Source organism: Fonsecaea nubica (genome assembly GCF_001646965.1).
Source record: "Fonsecaea nubica strain CBS 269.64 chromosome Unknown Scaff1, whole genome shotgun sequence".
NCBI lineage: Eukaryota > Fungi > Ascomycota > Eurotiomycetes > Chaetothyriales > Herpotrichiellaceae > Fonsecaea > Fonsecaea nubica.
The window spans coordinates 832,258-848,466 of record NW_019173674.1 but is presented as its reverse complement, the minus strand read 5'-3'; the positions used below and the strand labels follow the sequence as shown (position 1 = coordinate 848,466).

Sequence of the window (16,209 nt, the reverse complement as noted above, 5' to 3'; positions counted from 1 at the left end):
GTCGATGCGTGGGATGCATGGGATGACACAAGCAAAGCGATGACGGTGAGTCAGCAAAGGTCTTGGGTAAATATCTACGGAGTATCGCATCCCAATCTCAACCATTTCCCCTCCAACCAAAACGATATTTGTCCACGGCAGAATACAATTCCTCACACCTAGATTAGATGCCCGCCATGTCCATTTCGCCCGTGTTTTGATTGACATGGTCATTGCTGGTCAAGACGGCGTGGCGAGCTTCTAGACAGTCACTATCCATCAATCAATCAAGCAACGTCTCCTCCCCCCCACCACAGGCTGTGCCTACTGAGAAAGCATATGAGAGCAGCGCTCCGAACCATCATGACAAGCCCCACCCACAGCCACTACGAGGCCATCATCGTCGGGTCCGGCCAGGGCGGCGGGCCACTGGCGCAGGCGTTTGCTAAAGCCGGCCGGCGCACGGCGCTGATCGAGTCGACCCATGTGGGCGGGACGTGCGTCAACGAAGGGTGCACACCCACAAAGACCATGGTGGCCAGCGCGCGCATCGCACACCTGGCGTGTCGCGCCCAGAGCTACGGCGTCCAGTTCAAGCGGTCCAGCCTGGTGCTGAACATGGAGACGGTGCGCAAACGCAAGCGCGACATGGTCGACAGCTTTCGCGGCGGCAGCGAGACCCGTATCCGCCAGACCGACAACCTCGACCTGATCCTCCTGGGGAAAGCCAAGTTCACGGGCCCCAAGCAGCTCCAGGTCGTCGTGGCCGACGATGAGGCCAACCCGCTCACGCTCACGGGCGATCAGATCTTCATCAACGCCGGCTGCTCGCCCGCGCCGCTGCGGGCTAAAAACGCCGACAAGACCGAAGGCCTGCTCAACTCGACGACCATCATGGAGCTGGCTGAAGTGCCGCGCCACCTGGTCATCATCGGCGGCGGCGCCATCGGGTGCGAGTTCGCGCAGATGATGAAGCGGTTCGGCGCCCGCGTCAGCCTGATCCAGCACCACCCGCAGCTGCTGCCGCGCGAGGACGCCGACGTGGCCGATGAGGTCAAAAACATCTTTGTCGGCGCGGGCATCGACGTCTACCTGGGCGCCGAGGTCAAGGAGGTCTCCAACGTCACGCTGGGCCAGATTGTCGTCTCGATGACCCAGGGCGACGGCACGCCCAAGTCGCTGCTGGGCTCGCACGTGTTGGTGGCCACGGGCCGCACGCCCAACACGGCCGACCTGGGCCTCGAGAGCGCCGGCATCGACGTCGACGCCAGGGGCTTCATCAAGGTCGACGAGCACCTGGCCACCACAGCCCCGGGCGTCTGGGCCCTGGGCGACATCAAGGGCGGCCCCCAGCAAACCCACGTCAGCTACGACGACTTCCGCGTCCTGCGCCAGAACCTCATCACCCTCGCGAACAGCGACGAGCGCGCCTCCATCCAGGGCCGCCTCGTGCCCAGCACCACCTTCATCGACCCGCAGCTCGGCCGCGTGGGCATGACCGAGAAGGAAGCCCGCGCCCTCACCCCGCCGCGCAACGTCAAGGTGGCCAAGATGCCCATGTCGTACGTCGCCCGCGCCCTCGAGATGGACGAGACAAAGGGCTTCATGAAGGCCGTGGTCGACGCCGACACGAGGGAGATTCTCGGCTTTGCCTGTTTGGGGATTGAGGGTGGGGAGATTATGAGCATGGTCCAGCTGGCCATGTTGGGCGGGTGTAAGTAATTGCAGTCTCTCTCTCTCTCTCCTTCTCCCATGGGTTTCGTTCTTTCTTTCATTCTCTCCATCTGCCCCCTTTTCTTTGGTCCCCTTTTGGCTAACATCTACGGTCTGGGTGATAAGTGACCTACGACGAACTCGAGAGCGCCATCCTCGCCCACCCCTGTCTGAGCGAGAGTCTGAATAATCTCTGGGCATTTCTCGAGTAGTGAGCCTGATGCCATAGGCTCGTGATACTAGGGGCGTGGGGGTCAAGTTAAATCTAGGGGACGTAAGGGCCGGGGAGTGATTCGATCGATCGATCACATTAGATCATATACATACCAGGCATACCAGGTATCCTGAGATAATTATGACATGAAAATATGATTCAATCAGAACAGGATCGAACGAGATTCAATTCTGTCCCCGGCACGAGAGTGAGAAAGAGAGTGAGTGAGTGAGATGATGATCAAAGTATGTATGTTGGATACAGGCACAGGCAGGTCTGACTTCCTATCCATCCACCATTTGTCATTGACGGCCTGAATTCCCTCCACGTCCCACGTCTCTCGTCTCTCATCTCACATCTCGCGACTCACGTCTCTCCACCGACCGACACTCCTCGCGACCCCTCCCCCATCTCGGGCCTCCTCTCCCCATCATACAGCGGCAGCGGCTCGCCCATCAACTCCGCCTTGACCTGCAACGCCACATGGCGGGAGAAGTACCTGGCATGCCCGATCGTCCCGCCCACGTAGTACAGGTTCGGGTGGCGATTGCGTCTGAACACGCCGCGGAGCTCGCCCTCGGGGTCGAGGCCCCAGAAGTCGTCGGCGCGCGACGCGACGTCCTCGCCGAAGATGCGCGCCACGTCGCTGCTGCGCATGTTGCCCACGAAGCCCGTGCACAGGATCACCACCGCCGCGGGGATCTCGGTGCCGTCGCTGAAGGCCAGGCCCGTGCGCGTGAAGTGCGTGGGCAGGGCGTTGGATTTCATCTTGATCTGTGAGGAGAACCGTTAGACGGCGCGAGAAACAAATGGGGTGTGTAACACTGAGGTGTGGAAAGAGTGCTCGAGAGAGAGGGTGATAACGTACCTTGCCCTTTGCTATCAGGTCGGAACAACCCACGTCCATGTAATGGCCTACACGAAGGAGTCAGCTTCTTGATCGAGATCTCTTATGGAAGATGATATCCCCCCGCTGGGTGGTCTGAGCACATGATGTATGTGCCAGCCTTTGCACCGGGAGAATCAGCCACGCACCGCCCAACTTCTCACAGATATGCCACATGATATCGCCGTATCTCTCGACCCGAAAGCCCGCCCGCTCCAGGGCGTCGAACCGTTCAGGCTCTTTGGCCGCCATGCCATGCAAGGCTTTGCGACTCAACAGCCTCGTCACCGCATACGGCATCTGCGACTGCTGGTCAGCTCATCATATCCCATGCGCTGACAAAGTGGGCTCCAACAATTTCCCAAAAGGTGAAAAAAGGGGCTTGCCTCACCGAATACTGTTCTCGGTCAGCATCGACCGTGGGGACATCCGCGTTGTATGACCGGTCCGAAATGACTTTGAAGTATTCGCACGGCAGCACGTACGTGCGCGACCGCTGCACCATGGTGATCTGCGAGAGTCCCGCTTCGACCATGTCCTCTGCGACGTCGTGGGCCGTGTTCGCCGTGCCGACGACGATGCCGGCCTGGCCGCGCCAGCGCTCCGCCGACTTGTAGTCCGCGGAATGGAGGACGGTGCCCTGAAAGACGTCGCGGCCGGGGTATTGCGGCATGATGGGAACCTGTCCCCCTCCGCCCGTGGCCATGATGACATTGCGGCAGGTGAGGGTCTGGGTGGAACCGTCGGCGCGGCGGACGTGCAACGTCCACGTCCTGCGCCCTTCGTCCCACGACCCGGACTCCAGCGTCGTGTTGAACCAGATGTGTTTGTCGATCCCGAATTTCTCGACCCAGTCCTTATATCCCCTGGCCAGGTCGTATTTGGTCAGGAATTCTTGATACGGGAGTGGAAACGTCCGGTCAAAGGGCAAATGGTTGTACTCGCGCGCGGTGTGTAGCCTGGCGGAATCGTATCGCGTCATCCAGTTGTCGCCGACCACGGCGTTCTTGTCCAGCACCACGTACGAGATCCCCAGGGCTTGAAGCCGGCCTGCCGTGCCGAGACCGGCTTGACCGGCTCCCACGACGACACAGTCGAAGTGACTATCGACCCCGTTCATCGCGCCACGGCTCCCGTCGGTGCCGTTCGCCTGTGGCTGATTGCCATTCACGCGGTCCGACATTTCCGGGACAGTTGGGAGATGGTCGACGTCCTCGCAGCCATCCAACTGCTCGAGGATGGTTCTGATGAGCCAGATTTTCCAGACCCCGTCGTCCGCTGACACCAGGGACAGGATTCCTCTGCAGGAGGAAGCGGGGCTTGCGCGATTGCGAAATGTGAATGAAACATTCAGCCATCCGACATCCTTGTCCAGACGCGTCGGTGTTGCAGATCCCTTGATCGGTGCAAAGTCGCACGCCTGTCGGGACGCACACGTCTCTGACCAGGCCTTCGCGACAGAGTCGGCCGAGTAGAACGTCCGCATGGTGCCAGTCAGGGCGAACACGTCGCGCCATATTGACGCTGGGGAGAGATTCGCTGCTGCTGTTGTGATGTCTCCCAGTGACTGCACAATCGGAGTGGCGATGCTCTCAAAGTCAATGTCCGTGTCAAAATGCGATATGGGTAAAGTGCATGGGAGTGTTTCGAGGACGCTTCGTGGCTCGTACGGGGCGATTTCGACCTCCATTTCTGACCTCGTCATTGCAGCCTTGCAGGACTGTGGTTATGCCTGGAAAGAACTGTTTCAGCAACAACAAGTATTCTTCGGGGGGGGGGGTCTCGTATAGATTGAGTGCAAGCTTTGACGAGACTAGAAAGATGGGCAGGTTTGATCACCCCTGTCATACGTCACCCACAGACTCCAAAAAAACACAGATGGCCAGTTGGCGATCGAGGACATATAGTTCGAGTCTGATCGGTGATAGATCAGATTGCCGTAATGCCGTCTGGGCCTCCTGGCACTTATACCTACCTGGTCATGATGTGGATGGCCGGGAACTAGCCATGGAAATCCCAACTGCCGCGTAGGGTCCTGAAGTGGAGTTTTGATGAAAATGCATTAGACGTTTCTGGGGTCGAGGCATGGATGCTTGTGGGGTCAAACAATGGATCTGCCCTCCATCTACTCGTAATATTATATCGTCTTGCTTATCTTGGGTAAGCGTTAGACTTGTACCCTTTGGCTGTAATGGCAAGGTCGAGAAGAGGGAATACCCAGGTAGTCAAAATGTGTCTCACCCGTAATAGGAAATAGGTCATAGAGTGAGAGTGGAGTCGAAATGGGCACTGTAGATAAAACACGTATATAGATACGAAAAAAGTTATCGGTGCTTTTAGACTCTTGTCTCCGTCCTTTGTCGACACGCAGATCTGGCAGTGTATCAACGCACATGTGGTAATGCCCTTCTTCTATATACGCGGTAAGAGATGTTGCGAGAGACTGAGAGACGAAGAGATCGCGAGAAATGGTGGCACGCTTCGATCGCCAATCCTCTCGTCTGCGGACAGGGCATGGACTGTATGTAGCTCATGCCGCGCCCCCGGCAGCCTTTTTTAGGTCTCCAATGTCGATCTTCTTCCAGCTGCCGAAGACGCCAACAATAGTGGACGTTCCATACGCGGCAATCGTGATGGCAAAAACAGCTTTCAAACCAGTCATATACGCGTCGATGACAGCCGGAACTTGGGCGGGAGTAAAGGCGTGTCGGATCTGAGTTGCTCCAATTGTAAGCACCGATGCAGGGTCGATGTCGGGGAGAGTGGTTGCGAGTGTGCGTATCAATTGATTGTTGAAGGCTGATTGTGCGGCCGAGATGAAGAAAGACCCCCCAATCGTCACAAAGACTGTGAATCTATATCAGCACATATATATCGCGTGAGAAGGGGGCCTGTTGGGACTTACAGTTGACGATGGCTGACACTTGCGACATATCTTCCGGGCTCGCATGGATCTGAGCATTGGACAGGGCGACCTGGAACGTCCAGCCACTGGTGAAGCCGACAATGATCTGGTAGCCGATCCACTTCCCGGTCGAGGTGTTGGCATCCATGGTATAGAACAGTCCGCAGCCAACGGTGCCCAGAGTGCCACCGATGAGCCAGAACAACGGGACGATGCCGATTTTGATCAGTGCGATACCCTGCACAATGGCCGCGATCGTCAAGGGAATGATAAGCGCCAGCATCTTGACTCCAGAGCCGATCGGACTGTTGTTGAAGACACTCTGGAAATATATGGGGAGGAAGTAAAGTATCGTGAAGTATGCGCCGCCAAAGAAGAACATGAAGATTGAGCCGACCATGACATAACGCTTGGTAAACTGTTGTATGATTTTGCTGTGGTCAGCCTGTTGTGCCACTCGGTCAGAATAGGAGTGACTTACCAGCCTTGCCACGATCATGGCCCGCTCCTTTTGAAGTATCTCCCACGCCACGAAAACCACCGAGATGGCGACGAAACCGACAAGCAGCCCGATGACGACGCTGCTGTCCCAAGGATGTGTTTGGCCACCATATTGCAACGCCAGGATATAAGAGACGATCAGGCAAATCATGAGCGAGGCGCCAACCAGGTCCAGCTGCAACAACTTCTCCTTCATTGTGGCCTCGGGCGGTTTGGCCTTGTCGGGGACCTTGAAGAAGATGAAAACAATCACGGCGGCGACGCCACCTATGGGTAAATTGATGTAAAAGCACTGGTAGCATGTCAGTGGCTATGCCCTCCAAATCTTTTTTTCGATGCTCATACCCAGCGCCACGTCACTTGGTCGGTGAAAGCGCCACCGATCAGTGGTCCCAACACGGCCGCAATCCCATATGTGGCTCCCGTATATCCTAGAAGCTGTGGGCGAGTTTCTGGAGCTGCAACAAACCCGAGAATGGTAAAGACTCCCACCCCGATGCCGGCTCCACCGAGACCTGCAATTGCTCGACCAACGATCAAGGTGGTTGGTCCTGGAGCCACACCGCAGAGGAGACTTCCAATCTCGAAGATGAACACTGCAATGAGAAACCAGAGCTTGATCGGGAAGTACTTGTAGAGTTTACCCCATGTTGATTGGAATCCTGACTTGATCAGCGATGGAGTTTTCGAATAGAAAGGTAATGCTCTACCACGAAAGGTCAGTATCTCAGTCAGCAACAGGGAGGATGGGTGGCCAGAACTCACCACCACCAAAGGTCATGAAATATGACGCTCCGTACCATGATATCTTGTTCAAGTCGTTAAACTCATCCGTGATTTTGGGGATGGCAGTACTGAGGATCGTCTAGGAAGAACCCTTTGTCAACGGTGAAATGTATTACGCAGAAAATGACCCACGTTGTCGAGCGCCACCAAAAACATGCCTAGCAGGAGGGAAACGGCTGTTGCAGCTAGACGTATACCATGCATATGCTCGTCAGAAGGCTTGGGGGTCTCGTCCAGGTTTCCGTCTTGTGGGCCATCTTCTTCTGGTCTTGAGGTGGCAACCGTGCCACTCGAAGATGGCTGAATATCGGTCGACGGCTTTTCCGAGTCTAACGGCGATGCAGCCATGATTGAATTTAGTATGGGAAAGCGGGAATGTAAGTGATGGTTCAAACAGTGTGTAAAGATGTGACACCACCGCAGGTATACCTTTCAGACTGATGGGACGATGACACCAATCCGTCAATAGGAAGCCAATCTCCGAGCCTGTTCTAGGAAATCATTCTATGATGACCTCGTCGGTCGGGTCGATCAAGGTGCTGGGAGGAACATGCTGGACTCGCCCGAAGTTTGCTGGGCTCTCCTTCGACTCCTCCGAAGAGCATATGTAAGTGTCGAGAGGTTCACCGAACTCCAGGCCATTCTACAGAGCTCGTATGCCCACTCTTCCCCTTGGTGGCGTATGAACATGGGTCAGTGAGATATGGACAGTATCTCGCAGGACAGTCGATGGTTCGGGGGAAGATATCTACGGGGGTGACTAATCATGTCTAGAAACCGGACGTGATTGGCTGGAGGCTCCACAAATATTCGGCCGAAGAGAAACACTTCGGGGGAAGCAGCCAGCCCTCTCGGTTTGTCTGTAGGTCCTCCTATGTATCTCGTAGGTCCGAATTACAAATCTACGCTCTCTCTCTCTCTCTCTTTCTCGTCCCAGGTGAATGTAACACATCTACGGTCTAAGAAGCCAGTTGTCCGCGCGTTGGGCTTCAACAATCTCGTCGAACATGGTGCATCACTCGGACGAAAATAGGATCAAACGACGGAAAGTCCGCAAAGGCACGCACAGCTGCTGGGAGTGCAAACGAAGGAAAGTGAAATGTATTTTCACTTCTCCGGGCGATATTGTCTGTATCAACTGCCACGACCGAGGAAAGCAGTGTATCAGTCAAGAAATCCCCGAAGATTCGGTCGTCGCAGCGAACAATAATAGCAGTCTGATCGATGGACAGCATCCGTTACAGGATCGGCTAGGCGACACATCTTGTGGTAGTACGGACCCAGATGTGTGGGATGTCGGTTGTGCGGCAGCAACTTGCAGTGCTGTCTCATCGACACCGGTATCAGATCTGCGTCGGAGACCACAAGTTCGCAATCACTTTCACCTCTACTGTGCACCACACATACTGATTCAATCCCAAAGCAGGCCTCTCTCACAGACCGTGGAGATGGAGGTCAACTCGTCCAGTCAATGCTGCCGCCGCCGATCCCAAATCTACTGTCTGTTCAAGCTTCCACTTTGACCTCAAACAGACTCGCGAACATCACTCAAGGTCTACTTAGCGCACTTCCATCTCGAAGCGATATTGAGATATTGCTACGAGAAGTATCTCAGTCGAACTACCGCTTCTCATGCTTGAGGCAGAATGAAACACCCCAGACTGAACTATTGTTATTAGCTCTCTCGGAACCCGACGTCCATCCTGTCCTGTTGGCAAGACAAATGTTGCTGGTGGCTACGGCACTGCAACACATCCCACGAAAGCAAGTCATAGCCGACCTCACCGAGCATCACCATGTCGCCATGGAGAAACTTGCCGAGGCGGCAATCAGCTTGGTCACGACTAATGATACCCTGTTGGGTACGCTCGAAGGCCTCGAAAACATCATCCTGGAAGCGCTCTTCCATATTGATAGTGGCAACATTCGAAGGGCTTGGACGACAATACGGCGTGCCGTCACGACCGCGCAGCTGCTGGGTTTGCATCAAGGAGGCCAGCATCGCTACAATATTATCAACGATCAGAACGATCTTGACCCTGGGGCGTTGTGGGCTTGCATTGTGCCCATAGAACGATTTGTGTCTCTGTTACTAGGTCTACCCTCCAGCACCCCCCCTCCTTCTACGAGGACATCTACCAAACAGCAGACCCTCCCTACACTCGTCATGGATGTGGCGGCCAGCATTCTTGCACGAAATGATATTAGGGATCCCCAGCTAGCTCTAGATATGACACGGCAGATCGATCGAGACCTCATCGAGATGACTGAACAAGTCCCGTCTAGTTTTTGGCGGCCTTCGACGCTGGCCAGTCTCAAATTGGGCTCCCAAGAGGCATTCAGGGAGCACCGTCGAACCTGGGATCTGATGTGCTATTTCACGTTATTGAATCAACTTCATTTGCCGCACATGCTGTACTCTAGCGATGCGTCACAGGTCATGTATTCCCGAATCGCCTGCGTCAATGCGAGCCGCGAGGTCTTGATTCGAGAGATTGCAATGCGGTCCTTCAATTCAGTCACAACTTGCTGCCGGATGGGCGACTTCATGGCACTCATTGCAGGCATGACGTTGATCCTCGCCCATTTTGTGAGCCACTCGGATAACGGAACGGACAATCTACTCGCACATCAACGAGCAGGCGACAGGGCTACTGTGGAGCGGGCTCTCGAATGTATGAAGTCCATGTCGGAGATCTTCGAGGACGTGCTTGCGGCGAAATGTGTGGCCCTCCTCAAGCATTTGTTGGAGGTTGAAGCCAGTCATTATGCACAAGGGAAAAACCATTCTCACCAGCGGCCATCCGAGAAGGATGGAGACCATGATAAAAGCGACGTTTTGGTCATCCAGATTCCATATGTTGGCGCTGTTCGGATTGCCCGAGAAGGAATCACCTCTCTGGCGCCGTCCAAGGGATCGCACCCTCGAGTGTTCCATGACGGTGTTACAATTGGGGGCCTTGGATCTCTCCACGTGTCCGAGCCTCGTCGACATTCAGATCAGCGGGACGGCGGCCAAGGGAGGTCTGACTTGGTCTCACAGCCAGCATCGGCCGGATCGACAGTCGATACGCTATCTGGCGGGCAGCAGATCCCAGACAACACTCAACAAGTCCCGCCAGAAGATGTCTTTATTCAACAGCAGCACGAAATATTTCCCGACGCTTCTGCGAGCTTGGATGACTGGGCGTTTCAAGGGTTCGATACTGTCTTCTTCGACATGTTGATGAGAGGGTCTGGGGACCAGCCGCCGTTGAACAGTGCAGCCGCCGGAACATGGGACTTTGAGACGATCACCTAAGGACTACATGATGCAATTTCACATGACAGGACTATCAAGTTTTTAGTCCGGACTGATGGCACCCGACAGATTAGAAACGTGGTTGTATCAACAAGCGAAATGCTACGATGGTTTCCAGATCTGCACATCCTGGTAAAGCCTCTCAGTCTTCCCGGCAATCACCTCGTCGATGAACTCTGCATAACTTCTGTACTTGAAATCTGGGAAAAGCTCGTTCGCGTCGATGTATCCCAAATACCTGGCGTTTTCGGGCGTATTGTCACCTCGAACATACTTGGTGATGGCATATTGTGCCGCAGCAAACAAGAACCGGTTGGTCTTTTCATCCGGGTTGCTTCCAAGTGCTGCTTTTGCCTGTTTCAGCGCTGCGTGAGCTTCGTCATTCGTCTTCTGTGAATCGGTCAGCGTCGAGCTCGGAAGCAGGAGAGGCATTTTCTTTCTCGAACCGTGGAGAGCTGCAGCTTTTCCCCGGTCTTGTCCTCGATGATTTGGTGGATTTCATTCTGGCTCAAGACATCCCCATACGCGATCACTCGATGGTTGAGCGTTCGGTCGTCCTTGATAATCTCAGCCGTGATTCTCCCTACATCTCTGACGTCCGTCAGCATGTTTGGGGTCACTCCGCCGGCATAGACATCATTGATCGGTATGAAGATGGCGCTGTCAAACTTGCCGCTCGGCACCCGAGGCAGACTCGCTTGATACCAGAAGCCGACATCAATGATGGTATATCCCAGCCGGTGTTGGAAGATGTAATCGTGAATTTCTTCCTTGATGTCTTTCACCGCCAAAATACCGCCACGGGCCGAGGGCGTCCCCCAGTTGCAGGGCAGAAACCGTTTGACGCTCGCTCGGACGGCGGCATCGACCAGCGGGATTTGATCTTTCAGAGCCACCGGCGACATGCAGGAGATGACGGTGTCGCAGTTCTCCAGCATCGCAACAACAGCCTCCAGGGGACCGTTCAGATCACCGATGGCAACCTTGACTAGCAATGCCTGGGGCAAACGCTTGGTCATGTTTGTGGAGGTGGCATATTTTCGTTCATTTTATTGACTGTTTCGAGAGTGCTGGGTTTCCCTTCCGACGAGGAGCGGATGAAGCAGGTAATGTCCTAGACAGCGTTTGAAAATTTCGGTGCATGAGAATGCAAATATTCTTGAGTCAAAATGGACAGGTGACGGACGCCGGTACTTACGAAAGAGCCATAGTCGATCAAAGCATTTAAGACATGTCTACCTACTTCCCCTGTTGCACCGACCAGAAAGACCTTTTGATTTGACATTGTTTACGGAGAACTAACAAAAGGAACATGCAGCTCAGGTTTGGGGGCGGGCCTGGCAATTTGGGCGCGACTATATACTACTCTGAGACCCATGATTAGTGCGACAAGTATACTGTACAGATACAGGCCTAGGGAGTCAGGGGGACAGCTTCCGGCTAGAGAAATGAGCTGCCCTGCCAGCTATGTCCGATGGGATTGATCTGTAAGCTCCTGAACATGACGAAAAAAACAGGGTGTATATCAAAGGACCAAATTACAGTCGGCGGTCGAAGCGGACGGGCATCCTCTTTCGGCGGAGGGGGGTTCGGCCGATCGAGGGAATCCCGAGATGTGAAGATGTATGCGAAATGCTTCCAATCCACACTGGGCAACCGAGTATGAGTGCTTGATCCTCTGATCAATCATGACCACATACATCCAGACAGCCTTCCTCATATGACCCCTTGGGACCTTTGACGAACCCGCAATACCATGTCCTCGTTTCCTCCTCAACAATACTGGGCCTTTCCCACGTGTTCCACTGGATTGTTCCCCCTCCTCTGATTCTCCTCCCAGGGGTGATTTGAGAAGCCAACAAAAATGTCGACAGGGCCGGCATTGAAGATTCTGCTTGGTCTCGCCAATGTATGCCCAGAACAGTTCAAACGTATGAATGAGGAGCACCACCACCACTGACAACCGATGATCAGGTCGGGGATGCACAGCGGGATCCAACCGTCCGATACGACACGCCTGAACAGGTGAATGAATACCTGGATGCATTCTACGCCCACGCCGGGCGCGAGCTGGACACGGCCCGCAACTACTCCCCCCACGCGCCCGGCACGTCGGAGGCCAGGCTGGGCACCGTCGAAGCAGGCGAGCGATTCTTGATCGATACCAAAGTTGTCTCTTTCATGCCGGGCAGCCACGCCAGACACAAGATTCTGGAGAGTATCGATTCCTCCATCGAGGCGTTGAAACAGCCAAAGGTCAATGTCGAGTACCTCCACGTCCCGGATCGCGCGACGCCCTTCGAAGAGACGGCCGAGGCCTTGAACGAGGCCTACGAGGCAGGCAAGTTCCAACACCTCGGCCTGTCGAACTTCACAGCCGACGAGGTGGAAAGATTCGTCAACATCTGTGATAAAAGGGGCTTCGTTAAGCCAAGTGTCTATCAGGGACAATATAACCCCATCGTCAGGAGTGGAGAGGAGGTGCTTTCCCCGACGTTGCGAAAGCATGGCATGGCCTTTTATGCGTGGAGGTTTGGCCGAGTTCCCCCCCCCCCCCCCCCCAAGTCTTGGTCGTCAGATTGCTAACTATTACTACCTTTACTACGACCGAATAGTCCTGCTGCGGCGGGCATGTTCGCAGGGAACCACAAGCACATCAAGCCGGGTGATCGATTTGATACGTCCGTGAGTTATTTCCACCTAAGCGATCATGGGCAAAAGGACATATCAACTGAGACATGGGCTGTAGCACTCGATGGGCCAGCTATACGCAAGTGGCTATCTGAAAGAACCCATCCTGGCTGCTGTGGATCGAGTCATCGAACTTGTCGCAAAGCACGGCATTACCGGCCACGCAGCGGCCTTGAGGTGGACTGTCTACCACAGCAAGCTCCAAGCTGACCATGGCGACGGCGTCATCATCTCTGCCTCGAGCGTGGTGCAGTTGAACTCGAACTTTGACTCCATCGCACAAGGTCCCTTGCCAGCCGAGGTTTCTCATGCTCTTGATCAGGTGTACGGTCAGGTCGCGGGCAACGAATTCCCCTATCACTATTAGACCCAAGGTCTGTCTCCCTGCCAAAATCTATTCGAACGACGGGTCGACCCTCGAAGGAAGAAATTGGTCGGAAAAGCCAAATGCAGATCCGGACTGTGTTGTTGTTGTCGTTGTTGTTGAGGTCGGAATGTCCGCGTAGATAGATGCTCAGAGGTGTTTCAACTTGACGCCCCAGGCGTACACGCACGCAGAATATCGAGAAAAGGATTAGATCATAAGCGATGAGGTGGGAAGACTTACCATACATGGAATAGAAACAAGGAATTTCCTGCCCTTGGTCAGCGAATAAAAGATGCCCGTGAAATGGGTAAGGTCATGGACATTGTTTCCACCAAGGCCCACCAAGGGGGACATGAAGACGATCCACTCCATTTGAGCACTGACATATCTCAAAGCCTGCCTCAGACCTGGCTGAATGCCCTCTGTTCGCTGGGTGTGCGAGGACCATGTCTTCTCGAAAGCCTGGCTGCCTGGACACTTTGACTAGCGTAGCGGCGTCACCCTACGAGCCCAAGTCTCAGGTGAGCTCGCCGACAATTGGCCATTTCTTCGCTTGGCTGCATCGTTATTAGCAGCCGCCGGTTCTCGCTGTATTGACAGACTTGCGACCAGGCCGGTAGAGTGGCTGGGTGGGCGACTCGTGGCGGTTAGAGTGGTGATGGGGAGTGCAGGGCACGAGGGAATTGGCACAGTAGTGGGAGTATAAGCACCGCCGGCCTAGCTGCCTGGGATGGCCTGGCAATTATTATACAGAGGCCAAGCCGAAGTTAAGCTAGGTCACCTAATTCCTGCATAAAGCAGCAAGCCACGTGCAGATTCGCCGCTGAATATCATGCCATTCATGCAAAGGTCTTAGAGATGTGCAGAAACCACAATGTCTATTGCGGTCAATGACACGCTTGCCACACCAGATCCATCATTCTTTTTTAATCAACATGGTCCCCCACCATTGATCCATTGGCTTGCGTGGCGAGATGGTCGCCGTTCGCATGAGATCCATTGGCATTGGCCCGATCGGTGTCGACAGGCATTGCTAGGGACTTCTGCGGCTTCATGCCCAGGAGATTTGTCGCATCGATCAGACGTGCATTGGGATTCAACTCCAGCCCGAATCCAGGCTTGTCCAATTCGCTTACGTCCAAGTAACCCTTTGTGGGGATCGGCTCATTCAGGAACAAATCGCCAAAGACAGGTAGAACGCTTTTTCCATCGGGGCTGTTGGCTAGATATTCTTGGAAAGGAGAATTGTGCTGACTGACGACGAAATGATACGAGTAGGGGCCAGAGGCGTGTGGGACTACTGGGATGTCGTATGCCGCCGCCATTGAAGAAACCTTCAGAAGTTCCGTCAAGCCACCAAGCCACATCACGTCAGGCTGGATGATGTCGACATTGCGACCTTCGATAAGTTTGCGGAATCCATAGCGTGAATATTCATGTTCCTGGGAGCGAGTTAGTCCTGAAAATGTGAGGCGCTTTTGGTCGAAGAAAACTTACTCCTGTCGTGAACTTGGTGTCTGGATGTGCCCGCTTCAATAGTTGGAAGCCATCAAAGTCATCTGGCGACAACACTTCCTCCCACCAATCTATTCTGATGTCCTGTCTCTTGGCCTCTGACACGAGCTCAATGGTGTAGGGCACATTCAACGACATCCAGCAGTCGACTCTCAGAGGAAAGTCAGGGCCGACTGCTTCCCTATGCTTCTTCAAGAACGCAATGTTCTTTTTGATGCTATCTGGTTCGTCGGCGCTGTAGGGCAGAGGGACCTTGCTCGCCATGAAACCCATTTCTTGAGCAGCTGTGGGCTCGGGACCGGTACAATAAAAGTTCAATCTGTCTCTTGTGGCGCCACCGATCATTTTGTAGACTGGCTCGTTCCTAATCTTGCCCAGAAGATCCCACAAAGCAAGGTCAATCACAGAAATGACGGCCACTGGTAGACCCTTCCGCCCGTAGAACAGGGAACCCCTGTACATGAGTTCGTACAGATCGTTCACGTCCCGTGGATCTCGTCCGAGCAGAAATCGTTCAAAGTGTTGCTGGACAAGCCAACAGCCAGGCGGTCCACCAAAGCCCGTGGCAAAGCCTTTGGTGCCATCGGTGGCTTCGATCTCGACACAGAAGGAACCGAGTACATTGATGCCAAAGGAGGTTCGGGAGCTCCTGTATCGATCCCATTTGGACATGGGCGTTGCAATTTTGTTGTCAATCAGCCAGTGTCCGCCTTTGACATTGTGATAGTCGCCGCCAGAGCCCACCCCCTCGATAACGAATGTCCGGACGGCTCTGATGGTAGGAAACGTCTTAACTCCAGCCATGATAGGTATCGAGCTATCTGACTGTATTTCTCGGGCTTGATTCAGGGGTTTCAGTTATGGAGGAAGATGGTCCTGAGGAGATCGGAAGCCCTTTGAAGAGAGAAATGAACAGGAAACAACGGCGGCAAACAAATACGCCATGATTTGTCCTAAGGGGTGAAATGCACAAATAATACGACGAAATAGCACCACCAAATTTCACCCGGTGAACTTGGATTTCGCTGATCGGGACAGCTTCACCCGGGTTCGGAGCAATGATGGACTCGCCTGGTGATAGACAGGCATGCAGGGCGCGGAACGGGGATTTCCCTGAGAGCGAGGTACAGAGGATTCAAGGCACGAGATCGTGGATCTCTCAATGCATTGTCTCCATTATTAGCCGAGTGGTGCCGGAGGAGCAGCATCCGTGAGCATATCTAAAGAAAGAGATGGATGAAGGTGAGCCAGGGGCGCAGGCAGTTTGGGTGTAGCAAGCGTGGCGGGGTAAATTGGTGGTAGCTTTGGATTCTGTCTGTCAATGCACTCACTGGGGAATGTCACAGAAGAT

The 16,209-nt window shown here is 54.3% G+C and overlaps 7 protein-coding genes across 7 annotated transcripts; 3 read left to right on the top strand and 4 right to left on the bottom strand.

The window, feature by feature from the left end:
- Positions 1-342: 342 nt before the first annotated feature.
- Positions 343-1,701, top strand: AYO20_00312 (hypothetical protein; the record flags this gene model as incomplete). The annotated part of the gene is made up of 1 exon (XM_022638623.1): positions 343-1,701. The coding sequence occupies one exon, from the start codon at positions 343-345 to the stop codon at positions 1,699-1,701; it is 1,359 nt and encodes a 452-aa protein (XP_022505588.1).
- Positions 1,702-2,272: 571 nt separating this feature from the next.
- AYO20_00311 (hypothetical protein) lies at positions 2,273-4,482 on the bottom strand (the record flags this gene model as incomplete). Its single annotated transcript, XM_022638622.1, has 4 exons — positions 2,273-2,680; positions 2,775-2,821; positions 2,942-3,101; positions 3,184-4,482. 4 exons carry the CDS (start codon positions 4,480-4,482, stop codon positions 2,273-2,275), a joined length of 1,914 nt encoding a protein of 637 aa, XP_022505587.1.
- An 840-nt stretch (positions 4,483-5,322) lies between these two features.
- AYO20_00310 (hypothetical protein) lies at positions 5,323-7,332 on the bottom strand (the record flags this gene model as incomplete). Its single annotated transcript, XM_022638621.1, has 6 exons — positions 5,323-5,639; positions 5,698-6,115; positions 6,179-6,490; positions 6,544-6,902; positions 6,964-7,063; positions 7,117-7,332. 6 exons carry the CDS (start codon positions 7,330-7,332, stop codon positions 5,323-5,325), a joined length of 1,722 nt encoding a protein of 573 aa, XP_022505586.1.
- A 1,456-nt stretch (positions 7,333-8,788) lies between these two features.
- Positions 8,789-10,285, top strand: AYO20_00309 (hypothetical protein; the record flags this gene model as incomplete). The annotated part of the gene is made up of 1 exon (XM_022638620.1): positions 8,789-10,285. One exon carries the CDS (start codon positions 8,789-8,791, stop codon positions 10,283-10,285), a length of 1,497 nt encoding a protein of 498 aa, XP_022505585.1.
- Positions 10,286-10,387: 102 nt separating this feature from the next.
- AYO20_00308 (hypothetical protein) lies at positions 10,388-11,304 on the bottom strand (the record flags this gene model as incomplete). Its single annotated transcript, XM_022638619.1, has 2 exons — positions 10,388-10,675; positions 10,732-11,304. 2 exons carry the CDS (start codon positions 11,302-11,304, stop codon positions 10,388-10,390), a joined length of 861 nt encoding a protein of 286 aa, XP_022505584.1.
- Positions 11,305-12,149: 845 nt separating this feature from the next.
- On the top strand, positions 12,150-13,343 carry AYO20_00307 (hypothetical protein; the record flags this gene model as incomplete). Its single annotated transcript, XM_022638618.1, has 4 exons — positions 12,150-12,194; positions 12,260-12,816; positions 12,901-12,970; positions 13,035-13,343. 4 exons carry the CDS (start codon positions 12,150-12,152, stop codon positions 13,341-13,343), a joined length of 981 nt encoding a protein of 326 aa, XP_022505583.1.
- A 926-nt stretch (positions 13,344-14,269) lies between these two features.
- On the bottom strand, positions 14,270-15,662 carry AYO20_00306 (hypothetical protein; the record flags this gene model as incomplete). The annotated part of the gene is made up of 2 exons (XM_022638617.1): positions 14,270-14,785; positions 14,841-15,662. 2 exons carry the CDS (start codon positions 15,660-15,662, stop codon positions 14,270-14,272), a joined length of 1,338 nt encoding a protein of 445 aa, XP_022505582.1.
- Positions 15,663-16,209: the final 547 nt, after the last annotated feature.